Raw genomic sequence first — 26,301 nt, 5'->3', positions numbered from 1 at the left:
ACATCTTGTCATGTCAACAGATCAGCCTTCCTCAACATAGTTTTTTCAATGAACTATAGACAGAGCTGGTGATTTGGTATGAGCACGAGGGTGATTTCCTTTTGGGTGTTTTGTAAATTAAGTTTTAACTGCACCACTTCTTTAGAGTGAATCTTTGTAAACACTCTTGTCTGTATTAAATACCATCACGTTGCCTCCATCAGATAAGGCGCTCGCTGTATTAGTCCTACGTCTGTGTAAACCTGATTACCACCTTCACCATTTCCTCACCCATCTTCCCTCTCTCCTGTAATCTGTTCTGTAGTGAACCGTCTCCACTACCTATCCATCTAACCCCCGTTCACGTGACAGCCCCCATCCCCAGAGTCAGACATGGAACTGTAGATAAGATCATTTGGCTTGCCCTCTTTAATCTCCGTCTATCTGTATCCAACTCGATCCATTTTTATCCATCTTCAGCTCTCCTGTTCTGTCCGACGCCCCTCCCCCAACCCCAAACTACACTACTGGCCATTAATCAGCCTCGGGTGTTAAGAGCTGTGATAAAAGGTTACTTTATTAGCTCCACCAAAGGAAATCAATACCCACGGCACTGCGAGGGTGCCTATGTCTGCATGAGCATCATGCACAGCAGGTGGAAGAAGGATCACCCAAATGATCACGGTGGCAAAATAAGCAGCTTTCAATTACAGGTAATTTATATTCTTTCTCTCCCTCTTGATTTCTCACTCTAAATATACACACACACACACATATTCATCTAGACAACATGACAGATTGACAGACTATGAGTCACACATCAACAGTGTTTGAAAAGATTTTCTCTCTCACCTCTTTCTCTTCTCCATCGTAAGTCAAGCTTTCTCTGGAGTCTTTATTCTGAGGGCCTGAGAGAGAGAGGAGGAGGTGACAGACAGACAGAAGGAGAGGGGGAGGCAGGAGAGAAAAAAAAATAAAGGAGAGATGAGTGGAGAGAAAGTAGGTGAGAGACAGTCGCACACTTTGTTCACAGCCCTGCAGTCGTTTCTCTCTGCTTGGTTAGTAAAGCAAATACAGTTTTGTTTAACAATACAACAGAGTATTTAAAATATTAAGTATAATGTAACTTCATTTTGTATGTGTGGTCATTTAAAGCAGCAGTGTGTAGTATTGGAGCAAATATGATTTAAATCATGTGCCTCTGTGTCCTCCGGTGCTCCTAATGGCATCTGCAAGATTTCACAGACTGGAGGAAAACAAGCAGTCAGAGCCGAGCTGGAGCCTGCCGTCTCTGAGCAGCTGTCAATCACTCGCGAAATCCGATCAAACTAGGCAGCACTGATCAAATATGAATCAATATTCTGCAAAATTTGAGGTGAAAAATAGACATTACAGTTACAGAATGTTGATTCATATTTGATCAGCGCTGCCTAGTTTGACCGTTTGATCGGAGTTTGCGAGTGATTGACAGCTGCCTCCGTTGAATGAACAGCCAATAGGAACGCTCTCTCTCTCTCTCTGAAATGACCTGTGATTGGCCAAAGTCCCCTGTCATGGGCTAGATTTTTAAGCCTGAAAACAGAGCCGTGAGGAGGTGCAGAAGTCTAGTTTTCTCTCAGAGCACTTGAATTACAATGTGCTGAAAGGTTATTATTTTGCCAAAAACTTTCTGCCTACCCTCGCTTTAAGTCATAATAATCTACATAGACGCATTTCAAAACAGGCTTAAACAAAGATATCTGCATCCCTCAACTTCCCAGGTGGCCTATGAGTTTCAACTGGCTCACTACTAACAACAGCAACAACGATCTTAAGCCCTCTCATTCCAGTCAGCCTCTCAACCACCTGACTGGACTTAAGTCTGGTGCTGTAGGTAAACCTCAGATGCAGCTGACCCAACTTGTAGTCTGGATGGTCGCTGCTATGCAGATGTCAACAATCTCCTGAGGTTAGTTTATATCATCTTTAAGGATAAATCTGGTAATATTCTATATTTCTACCATGAAAAACTAAAAAAGGAAAACTAACAATAAATTGATTGTACTAACAAGTGTTGTCTGTGTATCCAAAGCCTGATATGTCTTGTATACCTCAGCATTACAGTTCCAACAACTCCATTGTTGTCCAAAAACCATTAAAAGCTCATCAGTGAGCCACACCGTTACATGCTCCTTTATTACGATGAACACATGATGGGCACTGTAGTTTATTTTGAGTTGATCCCACAAACACCGTCCTGCTGTCGTAAATACATGAGTGAGTCCCAAACAAAAACACTATTTATTCCTGTTTGTGTAACATTTAAAACTACTTTTTGTCTTTATTTGATAGCTGACAGAGTGGCGATAGACAGGAAACATTGGTAGATTGAAGGGTATGACATGCAACAAAAGTCCCCAGCTGGAACGGGGAACGCTGCAGAGACCTGTACTACGAAACAGAATTTGGGGTTAGCGAGGTAACTTCAGGTTTAACCCTGGGTTTTCAGGGTTACGTCTTCACTTCTTAACAGGGTATAACGCCATGGTAACTGATGCTGACCACCTAACCTGAACCGGCGCAGGTTATGTTTGACAGATCAACTCGTTTAAATGCACGGCCTACTGACCAATCAAAGCTCAGTGCACGGAAAATTGTACTCAAGTACAGTATTTGAGTAAATGTACTTTGTCACTTTCCATCGCTTCTTACAGCTTTGATTTCTGTTTTTATATTTATCTTTAATGTGAGCTACCGAGTTGATAACCAACAATCTGTGACCACGTAGCGTGATTGCAGTTAATGGAGCCAGATAACCAGAAGATATCCTGTGTATGGTGAACTTGCTTCATAGTACAGACCTCAGGATGCCAACTTTTTTTAAATAAAATATGTTTGTGATCTGTTTTTAAAGATTTACATCTTCCAAACAACTGAAGCGGCTTAGTGGCCACACACAAGCTGGGTAAGTCAGAGAGTATTGGAAGACGGACTAACCCACTGTTGGTTGTGGTCTCTTTATGGGATTTGTTGATAATAACAATATATATACAGTATATCGGCGGCCCCATCGTTTAAGAATAGTGGTCAAAAGCTGCAGGCAATGAATTTCAATCAATTTAAGTCAAACAACTGGCAAAGAGATTCAGAAGTGAGAGAGTGAAATTAAAAAGATTTAAACCACCCTGGGTGGAAAAGCAAACACATGCACTGATGCTTCAGAAGTGCATAAATTAAGAGAATCCTGTAATTTGATGAGCAGTTTATGGCAGAAGGCTATTTTATTTTGTGCAAGGGAGGAGCTTTCAATGTTTTTTAAGCACTTTCAGTAGTGTGTGTACGTGTGAGTGTGTTACCTGGCTGTTCAGTTGGGTCTAATTGACTCGATGGTGCGCCGGGCATGATTGGTTCCTAGACAACAACATTCGTCATTAAGTATAATCAGCATTGACAAACAGAATACGATCTTAAAGTGTACGTATGAGTCATGGATGGTAACGATACACTTTACGCCATCAAGCTAATGAGTGTGACGTTCGTCACCGCCCTCACCTGGATCATCGGTCTGCCACACTCCACTGTGACCAGTTTATGGCACTTCTTGTGCACCAGCAGTTTGCAGTTGATGCATTTGTAGCCTTGTCTTCCCAGACCCCAGATACGGTCTGTACAGATGGCACAGTGGGCTCGCTGCGCAGGAGGGCAGACGGAGAGAAATCATCATCACAAACAGCACACTTTATATTGTAGGAGACGCTACAGAGGCTGTGACGGCTTCTGAAACATGAAGCCCTTCTGGTCTATAATCAAATCGTTCTGTGTCACCACCATCCTTCTTTCTCCATCAATCAATACAAAGACAAATGACCCCAGGGCAGTGGATGTCTCCTTCTCCTTTAATTACACCTACAGTAACTAAGCTTTGAAGTGTGTATTGTGTTTAGGTTTTACGTGTTACACAGCAGACATTTCCCCCATTATAATAATTCAACAATGATAATGTAAAATACGTGAAATACACATGATGAAATATATAGTAGGAAAACATTTAAAGCCAAGAAAGCACACGAGTGAAGGGCCTCAAATTCAGCGTCATGTCTCACCCTGTTGAAGCGCTTGGCTTGAAAGGCGTGACCACTGGCATAGTAAAGCTTCCTCCAGCGCCGGGCCCCACGCCGATATATAGACTCTGTGAAAAGAGGAAAATGGATGGTAAATGGACTGCATTTAAATAGCACCTTTCTACCAAAGCGCTTTACAATTTTCTTGTAATTCACCCATTCACACACACAATCATACACCGATGGTTTGTGGCGGAGCCGCCATGCAAGGCGCTGGCCTTTCCATTGTTTGTTTAGTGCATCGCTCAAGGACTCTTCGACGCGCGGACTGGAGGAGCTGTGGATCAAACCGCCAGCCTTTTGATTAAAGGACGACCAGCTATACCTCCTGAGCCCTAGCCACCCAGGCAGAGGGCTGAGTCCTGCGTCTCCCCTTTACAGACATATGTCTCGGATGCAGTGACATAAAATGGAGCGGTTTTTGAAATGAAAAAGTGATCTTTGAGACAACCCTGCACCAATAAAAGCTCCAAAGCGTGCGGTGAGGAAATATGACCTTGAATACTTTGGATTCATAATGGCAGTGATGGGTGAGGGTAAGCTGAATATTTATGTGGGTCATTACACCTGACAGTTGCGTAACACATTTATAGCCCAGTTTGTCATCTATTTGGGAAGGTGGTCCTCGGAAATTTTTTAACAATCAGAAGTGGGCCTCGAGTTACAAATGTTGAGAACCCCTGTTCTACAGACTTAAGAAAACATCTTTGTTTGGCACAAATCCCAGCAAAATCACACTAGAATCATTTTCATTTTTTTAAATTGTTCAGCTCTACCTGTGTGTATGCATTTGTGTATTAATGTGTAGAAAATAGACCACTTTGATCTCTAAGGAACCTACATTTTCCATTTGAACTATAATTTTCTTCCATATTAGGAAATAATTTAATTATTGTGCTGCTAAGCAAAACTAAGGCCAGTGAGATTTAAGTGTTGATTTTTGGAGGCTGGAATCATCACTATCATCCAATTAATTATCCAAGTTTTTACATGGCATAGATTTGAATGGTATACACATGACGTTTGTATGGGTTTAACTGAGGATCAATACGATTTTGGTCTTGTTTCCCAAAATGTGTGTGTGTGTGTGTGTGTGTGTGTGTGTGTGTGTGTGTGTGTGTGTGTGCATGCGTAAACTTCAGTGTCACATACAGTGTGGGAACTTCGAATTTCAAACAGTTTTCTGCTTTGAATCTGTAGTCAGATGTTTGAAAAAAGCATTTTTTTTTTCTCACCTCACCATCAAATGTCTCATGCAGATTTTTTTAAAGGTTAACAAAGGGTGATACACAACCACACAGGCTTTGAAATTATTATTGTTCCACAAACTCAAAAGTCTTATTGATCCTTATTTGAGCCCATAAGTCTGAACCAGTCATTTTTTAAATTATCCTGGGTAAAATAATTCGCTCCAAATTTAAATATTGATTTCTTTGGGACCCCTCCTGATATACTAGGTTAAAACTAAAGAAGAAAAAGGTTCAACTCACTGTCTTCTCCCGGACACGGCATTCCAGGTTTCTCTGGTATACATGGGAACACTTGGAAGCAAAACAAAAACAAAAAACAGTTACATTTAGAAAGTCTATTTCATCTAAAGGAGGCGAGTCTGACAGCATTCACGTGAGGGTGTTTGTGTTTGCTGTACATTTCATTTCCTCTCATCATGACTGCAGTTACCTGTAGCAAACCTGTCGCCTCGAGCAATTCACAAAGAAATTCACTCACGTTGTTCTTATGGTGGTGCAGCGTGTTTGTGTGTGTGCAACATACAGTAAGGTGGGAAAAGACACAATCTTTAAGAAGACGGCAAAGAACATTTGTGTGCATATGTGTGAGAGGAAGAGAGGCAGACTGGGGGCAGTGTGAGTCAGAGGCGAGGCGTGGGCTCCAGCCGACAAGCTCGTTAACGAGCAGACCTGACGACCCCCCGCGGCACCGTCACATCCTCTCCTCTGTCTTCCACCCCTCCTCCTCCTCCGTTCATCCTCTGCCGTCTCGCTGGCATCCCACTGTACTCTTGAACCCTCACCTCTGATTTGATTAAAACTTTACATTAACCACACAGCGCCCCCGTCCCCTCTACCCCCAGGTTACACACACAGAGCCTGTCAATCAAATGTTCCATATCACACCGCCCAACCCCCGTCTGAGTTAGCCCTGACCTCTAGACCCATGAAGTTGTACAACTATTTGTCAAGAAGGCTAAGCTTAGACGAGGATGTGAAGGCGCTCAAGGGCCTTTAGACAGACGTCAACAGCGGAAGTAATTTTCACAGGTCAGTGCGGCATTAACCGTATGTTTTGATGTTTCTTCGCTGTGTGCAGTATCTCGCCGTCTATGTTCAAATTTTATCAGACATATAAACGCACAGAGACAATTTAAAAAAAAAAAAAAAGGAAAAGGAAAAGAACTTGAAAACAAGCAGCATAACCTCAGAGATTTTTAGATTGGTGGTGAACCGAATCTAAATATGTAATTTACATTTTTGTGGCCCGACATAATGCCGGGAAAAGAGGAGAGAAAAGATCCCATTCAAATCATTTTCAGACAAACAAACAGCTCCAGACTCCAAGTAAACCAAATATAAATGTCTATTTTGCACGTCTTCTGTCTACATATGATTTATTTAAAGAATGATATGTACAACGAAGAGAGCTATCTTTGGACTTAACTCAAGTTTCCACCATTGTAACCTACGCTGCACGACTAACTTGCAGGGTAACTTCATATGTTTACAATAACTCGGCGATTAAATTGAAGTTTTACAGTAATTATATTTGACTTTATAATGAAATGATTTTAAATTACATGAAAACATGTTGATCATGATGATTACTTCTATTATTAGCAGCAGAGACTAATTACTAGTACTGGCAGGCAGTTAACTACTAAACAGTCAAGTTTTCTTGCCAAACATGCCTGGATGATCTGTGTTGGCCTGAGCTCTGGTGTGCTGTAGCTCCATGAGCAAAAATGGAAAATACAGTAATGCTGCCAAACTTGACTGGTCATAAAAAGCCCATCAGAGAGGTGAGCGGACTATTTGTAGAGCAGAAAAGATAACAGGTGTCTCATCTGGCTCTCTTACTAACTGAGCACCTGGTGTGAACCAACATCTTACTGTGTACAGAACAAGAGAACATCCTGTGAGTTAAATCCTAAAACTGTTTGTGTTCTGTTATAAACACAGCCTGTGTGAAAAGCAGTGAGGCTCACCGTGGATAATGAGCTCCGAGTCTTTGTTGACATCGTAGAGACGCAGAGCTTCTTCCAGCTCCAGCTGAGACGACACGGTGCAGGGGTCACCTGGCGGCGGAGGAGAGATGAGATGTTATTCACCACATTAAAAAAAGACACCAGGTTACTGCGAAGTACCAGGTGCAGGACGGCAATCAGAGACTGTTTTTACATCCTCTGAACTAACCTTGTTTTTCTAAAACCTACATTTACTTGAATTCTCCTCTACGATTGTACACTAGTGAGATGCGACACTGCAGCTTGAAGGCAATATTTTCCTTTTTTATTTGGACGGACAGCACAGTGTGAGGTCAGGCTTTGTAGTGAAAGTTTATTCCTTGCTGTGCGAGTCAGAAAATGTGTCTGAATTTTACAAATAACCCACTGTTCAGCGGTGGAAACTGATTTATTTATTTCCGTTTTAGCCACTTTCCCTTGTAACTAAGAACCTTTTGAGGAACTCAAAAGGAGGAAGATTGGTGAAACACACACAGCGCCGCTGCTTCAACATCTTCAACTTGTGTACCACTTCATTCATAAACATGGAAGTACTCTAGTATTAATTTAGGATCATTTTTATATTGAAAAAGATATGATACTAACAAAGATTGAGATATTATTGACTTTTGCAGATGACATTTACATAATTAATTTGATTAATATCTTAGCAAAATATTATATCTATAAAATGATATGGCTTAAAAGAATAACCTCCTTTTATACTTTTAAAGATACTGATTTTAAAACATATTTAACTACGATTGAAAACTTAAAACTCAAAAATTCTAATTACTGAGACATTTCAAATTCATTCCATTTGGGTTTTTTTTTCTTTTTATTCATCTTTTCCTTTCCTTACATTTTATTTGTTGTATAATTTTATATTGTGAAATATATTTGCTGAATTTTTTGTAACGAAAATCTGAACATGTTTATGTAACTACTGTATTGAACTTTCGAAATAAAGTATGAAAACATTTTTTAGGACCATTTTAGGATGAGGGGAGAGCATTTGTCTTTGTTTGATAACATTGAAAGTAAAGTTAGGCTCTGTTGTCGGCTTCCCGACTCATTTAAAAAAGACAGAGAGAAAAAGAGAGAGAGAGATTGCGATGTTAGAAGAGGGAGACATCGCACCGGTGCCGTGAATGAGAGAAAGAAAGGTTATTTTCTCATTGTTTCACGGCGGTTACATTCTAAAGCACAAATAAATAACCTTGAAACACTCAACAGATGATTCACTGTGGAGACAGATGCTCATAGTTTCATTCTCCTTGTGTGCATTTAATTCATTACATCCAACGTGAATCAGTGAATAGGCCTACTATGCAGCAGTGAATGTCGTTGCAGTGAGACAAAACGTTTATTTTTTTCTAACAGGTTTTTTGTAGATGAAACAGGCGGACACACTGAACTGCAGGCTACAGAGTGTGTTTACTGCTGCGACCACCAGCAGCGGATTCATTTGCCTAATCATCGCAGGTCTTTAGACTGCGGTGGAAACGCAGACAACAGTGTGCTGAAGCAACCGTTTAGTTCCTTAAAGAGTAGTTCCAGGGACTAAAAGCTATTATTTGAGATACAAGTAGTACTGAATGATTAGTTGATCGACAGAAAATTAATCTGCAACTATTTTAATAATCCCTATAAAGGTTTCATGGTCATTTTTAAAGCAAAAAAGCAAAACATTTGATAGTTTCAGCTACGCAAATGTGAGGATTTGTTGCTTTTCTTCGTCATGTGATAGTAAAATAAATATCTTTGAGTTTTGGGCTGCTGGTCTGTCGGGCATAAGACATTTGAAGACATCACACCTTGGATATTTTTCACTATTTGAGAAAAATAATCGGTCGATTAATTGAAAATAAAAAAGTAAGACACACTGCTACAGGTACCTTTCATCCCTCTGCACTGCTGCCACACTGAGATATTTCCCGTCTCAAGTTTTTATCTTGTTTTAAATATAATTTTGTGAGAACAGCTAACAATTCATGCCCTTTCAGTGCTCCTCATTAGGTGCTTGTATTGGTGCACACTTTAAGCACATTCTATTTTCTCACTTTTCCGCATTTGACAGGTCTCATCCTTTTTTATTTTGTCTCATCAAGTTTTTATCTTTCACATGCAAACATGTTAGAAATCTGATAAGGGCAACCAGGTTTGTCATTTGCATGATATTTAAGAGATCTGGTAATTGCAGAAAATCCATAATGTCCAGGTTACTTTTAATTGCAGAGAACTACAACACAAAGTAGAGAATTAAGTGGTACACATAATGTAATTTCCAGAGCAAAAGGTTGTGAGTGTAAAAGGTGAGTTATACAGTAGGGCAGCATGACATTTAAAAAAAAAAAAACATGTCTAGCCGTTATGGGTGTGATGATATGAATTGCAATACATGAACTTAAGTAAGCATTGAAAAAAACGTGCGTGAGAACAAACTGCGGCCCTTGATGTTGCCATTTCAAATAGTTTCTTTTTAGTTGTGCAGGCCTATTTGCACAGTGATCAATCTAAGTCAATAATGAAAATACCACTCAGACGCAGATCTAATTATTTCCTTATCACTAACAGATAAGAGTCGCGTGACACACTCGAAGAGGCAGCGTGAGCCGACTCTGAGGTCATCGATTCTATTCTTAGTGCTCTACCCAACTACTCACAACTAAAAACCACCGACTTTATAAATAGCTCCAGAACAGAAACTATGACACACAGTGTACATTTAAAAAGATATAATCTGCTGGAGGATGACAGAGAACTAGAACTAGTGGGTGGACTGGTGGGTGGACTAGTGGGTGGACTGAGACAACCAACACGTCTGGGTTTATCTTTGCTGAAAAGTTGTGGTTTCCGGAAGAGTCATTAAGTGCATGAGTCCAGGAAGAGAAACTACAAAACAGGAACAGAGGCAAATTATTTACAGTAAATTAAAAGTACTGATATGGATGAATCACTCACTAATCTAGATATCTAAATGTTCCCACGTCAGTAAGTTCAGTAAACTTTTTGCCCTACATAGAGTTATGCACTTTGCAGTCGGCCAACAAGATTCTTTTTTATTTCCTGGTATTATTTGATTTGCGCTAAGGAAGCATATTTTTGTCATGAGTACCATCTTACAGGTGGTGCTTTGGATTGATTAGTCCGACTGATTCAGGATTTTTGAGGCAGCTAAAAAAATATTCATATTTAAAGTTTTAAAAATATGATAACAATATACTGACTGATATTAATTTACACAAATAAGCACATTTTTTAAAAATAAAAATCACTCTTCTGTACTGCAATTTACTGCTTTATATTGGCAAACACATATGCCAACATCGATATATGTGTGATAAGCCAAAATTGCCAATATATCGGCAGGTAGGGCTGATCGATTTGGAAAAATATATAATTGCAATTATTTTAACTGATATTGCAGTTGCAATATGATTTGCGATATTAGAGGGAATGATCATTTTTACATCATTATTTTCATTGAGAAACATTAAAATAATTATGGTGTGATTTTTGCAGGGATTTGTACTAAACAAAGATGTTTTCTTAAGTCTGTAGAATATGATGCGAGTCAGGACATCTCTGTAACACAACAATATAGAATTTAAAATGGTATTTTGACATATTTCACATTTAACAAATATTGCTCCTCCTGCAATCTGAAAATTGCAATAGGTCGTATTGCGATTTGGATTAAATTTTGTATTAATTGTGCAGCCCTATCAGCAGCTAACAATTATTTTCATTAGTTATTAATCTATAATTATTTTTTCAATTAATCGTTTTAGTCTATAAAATATCAGAAAATTGTGAAATACAGCCATCACAACTTCCTGAAGCCAAATTTGGACAGCAGTTTGAAGGTGGCATGTCTTCAAATTGCTTGGTTTTATCTGATTAATAGTCCAAAGCCAAAATATATTCAATAAACTATCATATAAGACAAACAAAAGCAGCAAATCCTCATAGGTGAGATGCTGAGACTAGTTTTGTGTTTGTCAAATTTGGGCATTTTTGATAAGAATAAAACAATTAATGGGTTATAAAAATAATCATAATAATATCAACTGACTAATCATTAATCGATTGGTGGGCTGTACTTTGGATCTATGACTGTTACTACTAGTCTCCCTGTGGCACATACAGTTTAAATGTTCATTAAAAGTTGTTGTTTGTGTTTACATTAATCATAACTAAACGTTTAATAAACACAGAGATAAGATACAGTAAGTGCAGATCACAAGAAACACAGGCCTGTTGGTGGTATTAGTTACTTTTAAACCAGGGTTACAGAAGTATTAATTAACACATTCTCTAATTATGGTGATAATGACTTGAGTTCACATTGCGGAGCCGTGTGCATGTTGTTCCCATGGATGGGGCCGTAGCAGAGACAGCTAGAGTACTTCATTATGAGCATCAAGCGGCTTTTCTCTCTCAGTCTAATGACTCCAGTGATTGTATGTGGGTGGCGACCAGTGGGAGCTGATCTGAGTCTAATGAGTTTGGGCAGGCTGACCTTATCCTGAGCAGAGCGGTCTGACGGCTCCATCTTTCCTATGACACTGTTACTGCTGCCTGACTGACTAACTGACTGACAACATGGAATCATGGTGTGTGGGGGGCTGTACTCGACTGGCAAGAAAAGACTGAGTCTCACAGTCATGTGACAAGGAAGCGTGTGTGCTTATGTGTTCATATCAACACATGGTACCGTCAAATGCAGCTAGTGGCCTCTGAATCTGTTGAATCTTGATGATGTCACATTTTTATTTAGTAAACACATTTCTCCTGTAAGGTGAATTTGGTCTCCTCTTGAAGCACAGATGGAGAGAAGCAGTAAAGGATGGAGAGGTGAGGGTGAGGAGGGGGCGTACCTTCCTCGTCGATCCACTTCATGGTGAAGAGCTGATCGTTGTCCATGGAGCACATGTCCTTCACCTCCCCGTACAGACCCTCGTATGAGATGGACGGCTCAAAATGAGTGATCATGATGTCCCTGCAGAGACGACAAATAAGTCAAGTATTTTACTCAGGATGCACCAATCCGTCGTGTTGAGAATCAGTTACAGTACATTCAGTCATAACGAGTCAACGGCTCAGTTTCATCACCGCTTTATCAGACCAACAGCAGACCTTGTTACATGTAAAGAGGTACGTCAATTTTCAATTTGTAAAAATGACAGCACTGGTATGAAATCGGTACTCGGTATCAGCAGATCACATTTAGGGACATTTAGGAACGTCATCTTGGGCTTTGAGAAACACTGATCAATATTTTCACCATTTTCTGACATTTTATAGAGCAAACACCTAATCGACTAATTGAGAAAAAATAATCAACTGATTAATTGACAATGAAAATAATCGTTAGATGCAGCCCTAATTTAATGTGATTTCACTCAACAAAAATGGTATCTGTTTTTTAATCTGAAGTAGTGAATTTGAATTTGACATATTACCACTGACAGGAAACCAATATTAAAGACACACTCCACAAACCCCCAAACACACTAATTAGATAATATTGCTAGGGCTGTAACTGTTAAATATTTTCATTACGGATTTGTATACAAACCGTCAGAAAATAGTAAAAATCACAATTTCCGAGACCCCAAGGTGACATCTTTAAATTAATTTACAATTATACAAAACACAAAAAAACAGAGAATATTTGGTAATATATGAATCCACTGTTTGCTAACTTTAGACTAGGGCTGTCAATCGATTAGAATATTTAATCACGATTAATTAACCATTATTATCGAATTAATAACACATCTTTTATCTGTTCAAAATGAGACTTAAAGGGAGATTTGTCATTTGCATGTGATTATCATAAAGTGGGCATGTCTGTAACGGGGAGACTCGTGGGTACCCATAGAACCCATTTTCATAGAACCCATTTTCATTCACATATGAATGTCAGAGGTCAAGGGACCCCTTTCAAAATGGCCAGGACAGTTTTTTCTCACCAAAATTTAGTATAAGTTTGGAGCGCTATTTAACCTCCTTCACAACAAGCTAGTATGACATGGTTGGTACCAATGGATTTCTTTGATTTTCTAGTTTCATATGATACCTAGCTTTAAAACTGAGCCTGCTACAACCTAAAAATCACAAGTTCCGTTAATGCGTTAAAGAAATTAGTGGCGTTAAAACAAATTTGCCTTAACGCGTTATTATCGTGTTAACTTTGACAGCCCTATTTTAGGCATTAGGTTCAAACACTCCCTCTGTCTGATGCATTCAAAGAAAAACTGGAGAACACCAGACTTTTCATGGAGAGAGAAAAGGAGGTGAGAGAGTGTTAGTTTCCCCAAACGCTGTGGTGTCTGAGTCACAGACAGTCTGTCACATTTAAGTGTGCATTCATCTGTACAGCATGATTGTGGGTGTGAGAAAAAGAGCAAAATAAAGAGCGACAAAGACTGAAAAAAGAGTGAGAGAGCCACACATTCGGGCAGAATGAATCCCAGTCGATGGTGGTTGTGGTTGTATTGTGACCGCTTCACTTAAGGCTCACTGTCCACCACTGCACTCCATCACTTCCTGGAAAGCAGTCAAAACACTTAATCAACAAGTGCATCACCCTCTGCCTCTTCAGTTCACACATACACTCAAACATTATGGTGAGACGTGGGAGAAGGAGCGTTGACTAGTGGTGGGTGACCGGGAGCATCTATGCCTGTAGGTGGGATCATCTGTCCCTCGTCATTTCATGGCGGCGTTAGGATTGATGTCACATGCTTTCAGCCCTCTGGCCAGCCTCAGCGTGGTTACAACCGAACGATGGGGGATGGAGATGGTACGCTTTTACACTTTTACAGGTCGACAAGCGACATGGAGTCTGAGCTCAGGAAGGAGTGGGGAGACAGAATGGGCCAAAACAAGAGGATAAGGAGGTGGAGTAAAACAGGGAAGTGAAGAGGGGTTGTAAAAGCCGTCCCACCAGCCAGGGAGTGACCCACAAGGACACAGACCTTTTACTTCTTTTACTGCCATCGTCAAAGATGGACCCAGTTTTTCATCAACTTGAGAGCTTTACAGCAGGATGATAAAATTCCAACACACCATCCACTTTCAAGGACATCTACTGTACAAGTCCAAGGACAGCACAGAGAGTATGTCAGGTCACTGTAGGGTCAGTCGCTGCCAGGAGCAAACACACACAAATAACACCAGACTGTGATTCATCAGCTGATATTTCAGTTTCACATCAACGTTGAGCATCTAAAGAGCGCAGCTTCCGCACAGCATGTATTAAATTGTCTTGATTGAAAATCACACATCAAGAATGAATAAAGCGGCCTGAGTGAGAATAAACTGACGTAAGTCTCAGACTGATGCCTCCTCCTCCTTCCTCCCTCTCTTTTCTCACCCTCGTCCTCCATCCTGCTGGTGTTAATCACTGCTTGTGAGGAGGGGGGGGGGACTGGCAACTACTCTCCTCTAGGACCAGTATGGCAGCTCTACTTCCTCCTAAAGCACTGATAACAGCTGAGGATAGACAGTGTATGTATGAACACACACAAGGTTCCCACACTGTGACTGTGGACGGTGTATTAATGGCAGCAGGCAACTATAACGGTGTCACGTGTAACTGGACCTGAGCTGTGGGTGTTCATTAAACACTGTGTCTACACTGTAGTTAAAGTTTAGCCACGTCTCAGGTGCCTCAAACAACATCCTCTGTGACACAGATACAAGCTCAGCTAATGGCTACAGCAGGTACAGGAAAGTGATTAAAATATATTAGAAGGGAGTGCCCTGCTAGCCGAATGGTTACGGTGCATGACATGTAACCACAACGTTGATAACGTCACCCAAATCAATCGATTAGGGCTGTCAAGTTTAAAGCGATAATAATGTGTTAACGCAAATACGTTTTAATGCCACTAATTTCTTTAACGCATTGACACATGTTATGATTTGAGCATATTTTTTTATGTTAAATGCAGTACCTGAGAGGGTTTCTGGACAATAGTTATCATGGTTTTGTGTTGTTAACTGATTTCCAATAATAAATATATACATACATTTGCACATTGATAAGAGTATTTAATACTTGACAAATCTCCCTTTAAGGTACATTTTGAACAGATAAAAAATGTGCGATTAATTTGCGATTAACTATGGACAATGATGCGATAAATCACGATTAAACGTTTAAATTGATTGACAACCCTATCATCGATTAATAATCATAAGTTGTTTAATCAAGCAAAAAGGTCAAATATTTGCTGGTCCCAACTTCTCAGATGTGAGGATTTGTTGTAAAGTTTAAACAATTTGTCGATAAATTGATTAGGTGATCAACAGAAAATTAATCTGCAATTATATCGATACTCATTTCAGTCATTTTTCAAGCAGAATATGCCAAACATTCAGAAGGAAACAGAGCAGTGCGATTCCTCAGAGTGACTAAGGCAGAAGGATTTTGCAGTGAGAGACTGGGAGCTCGTCACTGGTGAGTAACTGGGAGGAAGCGGCATTCCACACAGACCTGGCATTCCTCTGCTGTGTGCCGTCCTGCAGTACAGCTAAATTAAAAGGGAGGAGGAGGAGGAGGAGGAGGAAGACGAGGAGGAGGAGTAGGAAGAGGAGGAGGAGGAGAGTGCTGGCCTGTGCCCCTAGTGTCTGAACTGCCGTGAGTAGGAGTCAGCAGCCCCATCTGCCCAGCATGAAGCCATTCGTCACTGGTGAGCGCTCAAGCAGGAAGAAGAGTCTGGGTGTCTCTCTGGGCTTCCATGAACACCTAGGACCATCCATCTCTCTGTCACCGCTGCCACGCCTGGGTATGCCCCCCCGCAACACCTTCACACACCCAAGGTGCATGTGCTCGGATATCCAGAAGCAAATACACACACTTGAGTTTGAAGCAACGTAAACAACACCCAAGCAAATACAGAAACTCACATGCTGAAGTTACCAAAACAACCACCAGGTCAGGGTGAGTGAAACCTAGACTGCAGGATGCTCTGGTCTCCAGGCAACACGGCTCTCCTGCTGTGCTGATCAGGAGGGAGCCTCGCTCCTCGCAGCACAATAGCACCAACCAAACGCACTCCCGCTGAGCCTGAGACAAGGTCACTCAAAGCGACAGACAGACAAGTGTATGCAAACACTTGAGCTGCATTACACACAATGTGCGGGACGTGTAGACGCTGCTACAGACAATACATCACATGCATGTTGGCAGCAGCTGCGATACTCGTTAGTGAAGATGTGTGTCAGCGGATGGTTGGGTAATGGTGTACAACTTTGTGGTTCAGCGCTTGAGGGGCTTTCATTGCAAAAGTAAATGGCAAGACAAGGAACGCTTCCCATATTTTAAACAAAGCCGAGCCTTGAAGCACTGATGCAGATGGCAGCGTCTTTGAAAAGAAGAGCAACTCCTTTCAAAAGAGGAAAATATCTGAACTGCTCCGTCGAGCCGCTGTAATCCCCGTTTCCTGCCAAACAACATGCCTTGCACAGGAACCCTGAAGTTGATCTGGCACATAAGAAGCCTTGTGTTAGTTGGTGCTGGCAACTCTGCAAAATAATGTTTTTTTTCTGGCCTGACATACAGAAATGTTTTGTTTTTCAAGAAGACCTGCTACAGTATGAACTGCTTTGAGTTGCATGCTTACTTTTAGGGGTGTAACAATCCATCGAACTGGATCGATGTATCGAGTCAATGATCAACAATCCAATATCATCGATACAAAGTGAAAACATTGATACATTCATATTTAAGATACGCCTGTATTTTGAAATTCCCATGGCACGTCTGTTTCACCATTTCCGTCCAAGCGTAAAACTTAAACAGAAATTAAAATTCCAGTATATAATGTATATAGTATATAAACATACTAGATAGAGCTGACTAGACCGGCCCCATTGTCATTAGAGTCCCAGCTATTTGAGTCAGTATCGGTGCGATATCCAATCCAGTATCAGTATCGGAAAATATATAAAATGTAACTGATTGTGATAAATGGGCATATGATATCATCTCATATCGATGACAGGCCCCTGAATTTAATCAAAATCGTATCATAGCAGACTTTGTGACATCAGCAAAAATCTGTCGTTGTCCAAAGTGATGAAACTTGTGATTTAAACCCCTAGAAATAGGCTGACAAAAAGGTTTTGTGTGACAATATTGTCAAAACAGGACTAAGGTAAGCCGACTGGTAAACACAGAAAGAAGAGATTGTCAGAAGATTGCCGTCCTGAACCCACACATACAGACTCCTCCAACTAGAAAAAAATATTTGGTTAAATATCTGACCAACACACCAACAACAGAAGGTCTAACTCTTTGTGAAACACTTGCTGGTCCATTCAGGCAAAACAAAATCGTTAAAAGTATAACTTATTACTCACTCACATTACAATGATAAAGATTTTCTCTCTCTGCACATCGTGTGTTTACTAACGAGATCCAGAGACAACCTGCAGGATGAGGATCAAGGTTGATATGGGCATTTTTTGATGAACTGTATTGTCTATAAAGCCTTATCTGTTTTCGCTCCTTTGTTTGTCAGCTGTCAAAAACACTCCCTTGTGCCCCATTAAAACACTTGACATACATACAAAAGTCTAAAGGAAGCAACATATAACAAGCCGTAGAGGGAAGTTATATGTGTTCTTAAAGGGGAGCTATTAAACTGGAGTATAAGTGGGCACTGAGCAGCTGTAAATATAATAAATAAAAAAAATAAAAAAATATTGGACTTGATATTGATAGATATAATGTCGGATCAGGAGTGGGGCAAAAAAAAGAGGCAGTAATCAGATCATGTTAAACTGTAAGAAATAATAGATTTAAAATAAATCACAAATCTTAAAAACGACACAGAATTTAAATAGTGAACTGTAACTGAAGTGTTATACAATGTGTTGTCTCTATAGACAGCGTAAGGATTATACACAGAAGCTGAGCTGAAAAGATAATTAATTAACTTTTTAAGCCAAAATGCCAAATCTTTGCTTGTACAAGCTTCTTAAAGTTGCAGTTTTCTCTTTATTATAAAAGTGTAAACTGAATATGTTGTAGACGTGTTTCTTGTATACGAACATTACTGGATGCGTGCGCATTCAGGGGGCAAAAACGCTGGCAGAAGTTGTAATTAACGTTTGGTTGACCCTCCGGTCGGAGTTTAAGCTACCCTTCAAGTCCCTCTTGATGGACATCGCCAGACACTTTTTCCTCAGCGATTCCTCAACGATTCCTCAACAGGTATAACGTTAATACAAAACTGGAGACTCGGATTTTGGTCTTATTATTAGTACAACCAGTCACACAGCAGCTATTTGTATGTCGGGCAGGTGAACATCAACATTAGGAGCAGCTGCCCCGGTAGACTACCACACGTCTTCCCTTAAAAATTTTACATTACGGCGTACCAGAGTGAGCTTTCCTCCGCCGTAGACGCGTAACATTACAGCAATTTAGAGCCGTAACAAAGTCGCTAAATATATATAAATATTTCCACCGAGTGTGGGTCGATCACCCTGTTGTTGATCAGTTCATTGTTATCGATCAATGGAGCATGACAGCTCGCCATGACCACCCGCTGCTTTGCTAGCGCTGTGTGACTAGAATGCTTTTGCCCATCAGACCTGGATCCATAATCTCCTTCTGTTTTTCGCAAAGGCACATGATCACCTTGGAATATTAAACACTTTTAATCCATCTTTTCTGCGGTTGGTGCAGTTTACTGCACAACAACTCCTTGTCATCTCTGCTTTGGAGCTTGGCTCTGCTAGACATGCTGTGCTTTCTGCCCCCTAGCTGTACGCTAGGGATGTTAATAATTAACCGTTTAACCATGAACCGACATTAAGCATTTTAACCAATTAACGATATCGGTTAAACGGTTAAAAGAAATATTAATAATTAATTAAAAAGCTGAATGGCTCAGAGGAGCGGCTCGTCACTTTAAGGAGAAAAGCTGGTCCACCTTAATAGCCCGCCTTAAGAGGCGGAGCCGGAGTTGCAGGATACAGGAAGTCGACTCTGGTCTCTCGAGCTCGCTTGAGTGGTGTGGAGCGGAGGTGTTGTAGCATTTATTCACCGACAAATAAACTGTACACACACTGCTACACCTACATTCATAGCTATAACGCCACAGACAATCCCACACTCACCGACGCCACACACACACGGTCTGTCGGACACTCGTTAAAGTTTCACCGCGCTGACAGACTGTGTGTTGCGGTGGCGAGCACGAAGCCACCGGCAATGCTACAGCTGCTATCGTAGCACAAATACACACACTGTTTGTTGGACACTCGCTAAAGGGATGCCGGGCAGACACACAGCTGACAACCTGCTAAACTAAACTAAATGTGCGGTGGAGACTTTTAATAGGAAAGTTGCTGCATGTCCGCGACACTACACGCAGCATCGTGGGTGGTAGTAGCTCTCCCGACGGTGAACTGAGGTCTCAGTTATCAGTTGTGCTCATACACACAGCTGGCGCACCGCTGCAGGCGAGGCACAAATCTCGTCAGTTAACGATTAGCGGTTAACGAGGTTCGGTTATCGGTTAAGAAATGTTTTTTAAATGATCATCTCTACTGCACGCACATCTCTGTTATGACGTTGCACAGAAACCCGTCTATAGCTTTGGACTTTTGGGGGGGTAGGACAACCCATAAATATGTCAATTGGGGCTCTGGGAAACTGGGATGGACAGTCTTCACTGTTTTCTGACATTTTATTAAAAAAAAACGATACAAAATTATCAGGAGATTAATTGATAATAAAAATAATTGTTAGTTTCAGCCATACCATACTTTTAATTTCAGTCCATCTACTACCATTGTGCACCATCTGCATCACTGTCAGTTTCTAGTCATGTGGTCAGTTCATTGGCAACCGTTTCTATAGACATTCAGCCTGAACGAAGACGAGCCAGTGACAGGCTGAGACTGCTACAGGCTGACACCAGTCTGCTGATTCTGGCACTGAACGACAACAGACATGCAAATAGGCATGAATGGACTCAAAAAGGACATTATACTGAAAATAGCTGAGCTGAGACACTATTACCACAGAGTAAGGCCTTTGGGAGAGTCAGGTTTAATTTGGTATTTTTCAGGTTTAAAGGATGAACAGAGAATCACTCTGTCCGCTGGTTTCATTGATTACTACTTTGAAGCACAGAATGAGACTAACCACTAATCAGTGTTTGGATGGCGGGGAAACCTGCAGACCCTCTGACCATTATGTCACATGTTTATTAGGCCTGCATCTAACAATTATTTTCATTATTGATTAATATGCCATTTATTTTTTTGATTAATTAAATAGAATATTAATCATGTCAGAAAAGTGTGAAAATGCCAATCACAACTTTGTAGAGCCCAAGATGACATCTTCAAATGTCTAGTTTTGTCTGAAGCAAAAGCTCAATACCCCAAAATGTTCAGTTTACTATAATATGTGACAAAGAGATGCAGCAAACCCTGAAATCTGAGAAGCTGGGACCTGAGAATGTGAAGCATTTGTTTCACTACTTTTGCTTGAAAAATGACTGAAACAATTAATGGATTATCAAAATAGTTGCAGATTATTTTTCTGACAATGCTCTGGCAAGTGAGTTGCTAGATTTACTAGCCTGACATGGCATTTTACTTGCCCAGGGCAAGTGGGCAAACCTTATTATTGAGTCCTGAATATATTGATTCTGTGAAACTCTTAATATCCCACTAACTTCTGCAGGGAAACAATAACATCCTTGATAACATCCTGGCTTAATGCGTCCCGATAGCCAAACAACAATCTTACTGCATTCCCTCTTTGGCAGCATAGCTGAGATTCCTCAGCAGCAACCTCATAAATACTTGAGATGCTTTGTTCTGTGCGTTGACACCTAATGATCAGCACATATTACAGTGTTCCTGAGGTGTGTCACAGAGCGAGTGAGAAATATAACAGGTCTGGCTTTGGTGACTTGCACTTCACGTTTTTCAAGTCTTGGCTGGGCTCCAATCACTGGCTCCATCAAACAGAGACGGTGGAGCAGGGAGTGTCCTGAAAACTACTGGGTGATCAATGGTTTCCATCGTCACATCCAAGTGCAAAACCAAAACACAGCTGATGGGCCTCTGCCAGGCTTGGTATGACAAAAACTCAAAGCACTGGCATCTCCATACCCCGTACATGACATTAGCAGAGATCAAAAGTACGTTGATATTTAAGCGTTTGTAATCTATTGTTAGCCTTGTGTGCAAGTTTCTATCTCCTTCGAATAGTGTTTCTCACAGCTGCGCTCTGGGGCTTGATTTAGGTAAACGTTGGGCGCCACACAGATGACTGGTTAGGGCTAGAAACAATTAATCAATTAGTCAATCGACAGAAAATTAATCAGCAGCAAATGAGATGATCAGTTAATCATTTAAGCTTTTAAATTAGGCAAAAATGTCCAATATTTTCTAGTGTCAACATCTCAAATGTGATGATTTGCAATTCTCTATTTCATATCATTGTAAATTAAACATATTTGGGGGGGGGGGGGGGGTTTTGACTGTTGATTAGACAATATAAACTATTTGAGGACAAACGTAGGGCTGTCAAAAGTTGTGGGTGGCATTTTCACTATTTATTTGACATTTCATAAACTAAGTAATTTATTACTTAATCAAGAAAATAACAGGTGACTAGATAATGAAAATAATTGTTTGTAGTCCTAGTTAGGGTTCAGGTTGGGTTATGATAAAGGAAAACACAAATACCGGTAGATGGGGAAACAGAGATTGTATTGTGAAACTGAAAGTGATATGTTGTATTATAAACACTATATTTCTGAAATACTTGAGAATACCATCTGACATTAACAGTTCAGCTTGACCTAACATTGTCAGCCAGTCCAATATCATTAACATCAACAACAAAACCCTAATTTGTTTTACCATTCCTCAACAGTTATCATGATGGTATCCATGTCAATAAAGACTGTCTAAATTTCCTGTTGTCATCTTGTCAATCCCATGCCCAATGCCAGGCAAGTTAAAAGATGTTATCCAGTGTATATTAACATGCCACGCAAGTTAAAAGACGTTATCCAGTGTATATTAACATGCCAGGCTAGTTAAAAGATGTTAGCCAGTGTATATTAACATGCCAGGCAAGTTAAAAGATGTTAGCCAGTGTATATTAACATGCCAGGCTAGTTAAAAGATGTTATCCAGTGTATATTAACATGCCAGGCTAGTTAAAAGATGTTAGCCAGTGTATATTAACATGCCAGGCTAGTTAAAAGATGTTATCCAGTGTATATTAACATGCCAGGCTAGTTAAAAGCCTTGATAAAACAGGGCTATTGAAGTGGGCACAATCTACCAGTGACAGATAGATATGGCCTAGATCCATGGTACCTCTCAGCTGTTGTTTATGTCTCTGAGGGCTTCTTATGATGTTATTTATTTATTGGTGTATTGTGAATACTGTGTTTTTGTTGTTTGTTTGTTTGTTGTTGTCTGACTTGGTGGCAATCAAATTTCCCCACGGGGATCAATAAATCTGTCTATCTATGACTAGATAATGAATATAATAATTGTTTGCAGCCCTAGTTAGGGTTCAGGTTGGGTTATGATAAAGGAAAACACAAATACCGGTAGATAACAGGGAAACAGAGATTGTATTGTGAAACTGAAAGAGATATGTTGTATTATAAACACTTGAGAATACCATCTGACATTAACAGTTCAGTCTTGACCTCACATTGTCAGGCAGTCCAATTTCAGTCCAACCTAATTAGTATTTCCATTCCTCAACAGTTATCATGATGGTATCATGATGTCAATAAAGACTGTCGTGATTTCCTGTTGTCATAATGTCAATCCCTAAAATAACAAAACGACAAATCTTGTTGATTTGCCAAAACTGCCAATAAGAATTGAATGTTAGCCAGTGCTTATTAACATGTAGTTAAAAGCCTTCATGAAACAGGGCTAGTGAAGTCAGCAGTGACAGATAGTAGTGACTAACAGCTAATGCTAGCAACTGTTAGCTAACTAGCTGAGCTCCAAAGCTCTCAAACTGTGTCAGATTTAAAATATAAGCACGTTCAACAACTAGCCTGGTTTTGACTCAACTTAAACCACTTGACAACTTAACCGTGTGGCTGACACATGTCTTAACTAACACAGAGAGTCTGGACAGTCTCACCTGCCTGGTCAAGGTGGTACCCAGCATTAGCCTTTAGCTGGGTTAGCTAACGTTAGCCACCTGGTTAGCCACAGTTACAAGTCTAAAAGCATCTACTAGTTGGCTCACTAACTATAAAGATGACCTGCTGTGGAGGAAGGGTGGTTTCTTACCCTTTATAGTAGGCTTTGACCCGGACTTGGTGCGAGTTGTCTCCGGGGTGGGACATGGTGCTGTCCCGCAGCGTCGGCATCATGAGCTCAGCCGGACTCAGTCAGTCACCGCTACCGCTCAGCCTTCCTCTTCCTTCTTTACCTCTCTCTAGTTAGTGTACCACGCCCAGAAACACTCTGTTTTTAAACTCCGTCGACACACGGAGTGATAAACGAAGCAAGTGTTGATATAAATGTAGAGTTTGGTCTTCCTTAGAGAAACTAAAATAACATGTAAAGTAAAGAAAAACTTGCGGAGGTTCCGACCTAACAACAACTCCCTACTGCAGAGGCCTGACGACGGACCGGGCCACTGGCGGAATGCTAGGGGGGGTGGCGCATACACACACACAGACGTTAAACAAATATTACGTTGAAAATATTACTGTTTATCACATATTTTAAGTTCATAGAGTATAACAAAATCAGTATAATATGTTTAACATCTTGGATAAGTTTATAATAATATATTAATGTAATATATCCTTTGCCTGCATTCCCGACTGTACCAACTGACGCACTTTATGTGGGTATGTGCTACTTTCAGGTTCAAACATCTGAGCTCGGACATCGTAGACGCCCCCAAGACATGTCGCATTCAAGTGCTCTGATTCGGAAATAACAATATTGACCAGTAACAGAAAGCAAAAGCATTTGTGTATTTTCATTTATTTTTAGAAATGAGTGAAATACTTTGTGCTGCTGTGCTAGTATGAAGAGAGAAAAAAGTGAAACAGAAGATAGAAGGAAAATATGAACATACGCACACCACAATAACTGTTTACATAGACTACAAAAATGCCATTTAATAATGATACTTTAACTCATTTGATTTATTCATGTCATGCAATGCAACATTAACATTAAGCTACATTAACAAAAATACTTCAAAAATACCATTTAATAATGATACTTTAACTCATTTGATTTATTCATGTCATGCAATGCAACATTAACATTAGGCTACATTAACAAAAATACTTCAAAAATACCATTTAATAATGATACTTTAACTCATTTGATTTATTCATGTCATGCAATGCAACATTAACATTAGGCTACTACAGTCTCTTCTGCACTATATTCACTTTTAATAGTCGTGTATCACAGCTGTTACCCTGCACTATATTCACTTTTGTTCATGTCATGCAATGCAACATTAACATTAGGCTACATTAACAAATATAGGCTAGACCTACAGCAACATACAATATTAAATATATTAAATCTACCAGTATCTCTGTTGCTGTCAGTTATTTCTACGGCTCCCTTAGTCACTTAACAAAAAAAATTATCTTTGCTGAAAACCACAGATTACACAGGCTATTATCTACAGTCTATGGTTCAAACACTTGAAAGAGCATCCTTTGCAACCCAGTAGTTCTTCCTCATCCTGGATGAAACTCGTGACAGGTCGTGATGATCAGCCCTGGGGAACAGAAAATAACATGTGTGTTTGCTGCAAAAATGCATGCACTGTATTTTTCCCCCTCTTTTCCCCCTCAAGACAGAAAGACAGAAAAAGAAAGAGAGAGGGACTGGAATGTGAAACATGACAATTTTTCTTTCTTTCTCCTCCACCCAATTAGCCAATTTCACTTAATATATGCATCATTATGATGCATTAATATGCATCACGTTTTTGTGAACATATTCCAAAAAATCTACCCGGACTAATTAGTCTGACATTGATGCTTTTAATTCCCAGTCACAGTACAGCCTCATTTTTTGATTATGATTCAGGGTCCAATCTGCTATATTTCAACATAACATTTACATACTGGTTACTAGATTCTCTCAATTATTTCTGTCCATGTTTTCTAAAGTAGGTCATCTTTATTCTACATATGACTATCACTATACATGCAGATGCTCCAACTTCCCCTTTGTGTGTTGTATAGCTACTGATTTAGGCCTACTTAAACCTGCAGTAGGCAGAATATTTTTGGCATCATTGGGCAAAAGAGAGAAAACTAGACTTCTGCTCCTCCTCATGGCTCTGTTTTCAGGCTTAAAAATCTAGCCCGTGACAGGGGACTTTGGCCAATCACAGGTCATTTCAGAGAGAGAGCGTTCCTATTGGCTGTTCATTCAATGCAGGCAGCTGTCAATCAGTCACAAACTCCGATCAAACAGTCAAACTAGGCCGCGCTGATCAAATATGAATCAATATTCTGTTACTGTAATGCTTATTTCTCTCCTCAAATGTTTTCACAAACATCTTGTAGTGTACTGTTTAGCTGTAAAAATTCGAAAGTTTGCTCCGGCTGGTGGGCGGTGCTTGGTATTTCCTCAACTGATCTCAACATGGCTGCCGGGTCACAAACTTTCTAATTTTACAGCTACACAGTACACTACAAGATGTTTCTGAAAACATTTAAGGTGAGAAATAGGCATTACAGTAAGAGAATATTGATTTATCGGAGTTCTGCTCAGAGACATCAGGCTCCAGCTCGGCTCTGACTGCTTGTTTTCCTCCGATCTGTGAAATCTTGCAGATGCCATTAAGAGCACCGGAGGACACAGGCACATGGTTTTTTTTTCAGATTACCTGTCTCATGAACTACTGTCAGGATATAGAGTTTTATAAAAAATAACTTTTTATAATCATATTTGCTC

The 26,301-nt window shown here is 40.1% G+C and overlaps 1 protein-coding gene across 1 annotated transcript in view; it reads right to left on the bottom strand.

Annotated features, from left to right (window-relative positions):
- Nucleotides 1-23,726, bottom strand: part of prkci (protein kinase C, iota) — a 37,650-nt gene extending 13,924 nt beyond the window's left edge. Inside the window, exons 1-8 of the mRNA XM_037787681.1 lie at nucleotides 23,644-23,726; nucleotides 12,201-12,322; nucleotides 7,300-7,389; nucleotides 5,570-5,620; nucleotides 4,062-4,147; nucleotides 3,511-3,648; nucleotides 3,315-3,369; nucleotides 832-887 (exon numbers count right to left, since the gene is read on the bottom strand). Coding sequence (XP_037643609.1) covers nucleotides 832-887; nucleotides 3,315-3,369; nucleotides 3,511-3,648; nucleotides 4,062-4,147; nucleotides 5,570-5,620; nucleotides 7,300-7,389; nucleotides 12,201-12,322; nucleotides 23,644-23,726 — 681 coding nt within the window. The remainder of the gene's footprint in view (nucleotides 1-831; nucleotides 888-3,314; nucleotides 3,370-3,510; nucleotides 3,649-4,061; nucleotides 4,148-5,569; nucleotides 5,621-7,299; nucleotides 7,390-12,200; nucleotides 12,323-23,643) is intronic.
- Nucleotides 23,727-26,301: the final 2,575 nt, after the last annotated feature.

Source organism: Sebastes umbrosus, chromosome 12, assembly GCF_015220745.1.
Source record: "Sebastes umbrosus isolate fSebUmb1 chromosome 12, fSebUmb1.pri, whole genome shotgun sequence".
NCBI lineage: Eukaryota > Metazoa > Chordata > Actinopteri > Perciformes > Sebastidae > Sebastes > Sebastes umbrosus.
Note: the sequence above shows the minus strand (reverse complement) of the source record. Positions and strands in the feature narration are given on the sequence as shown.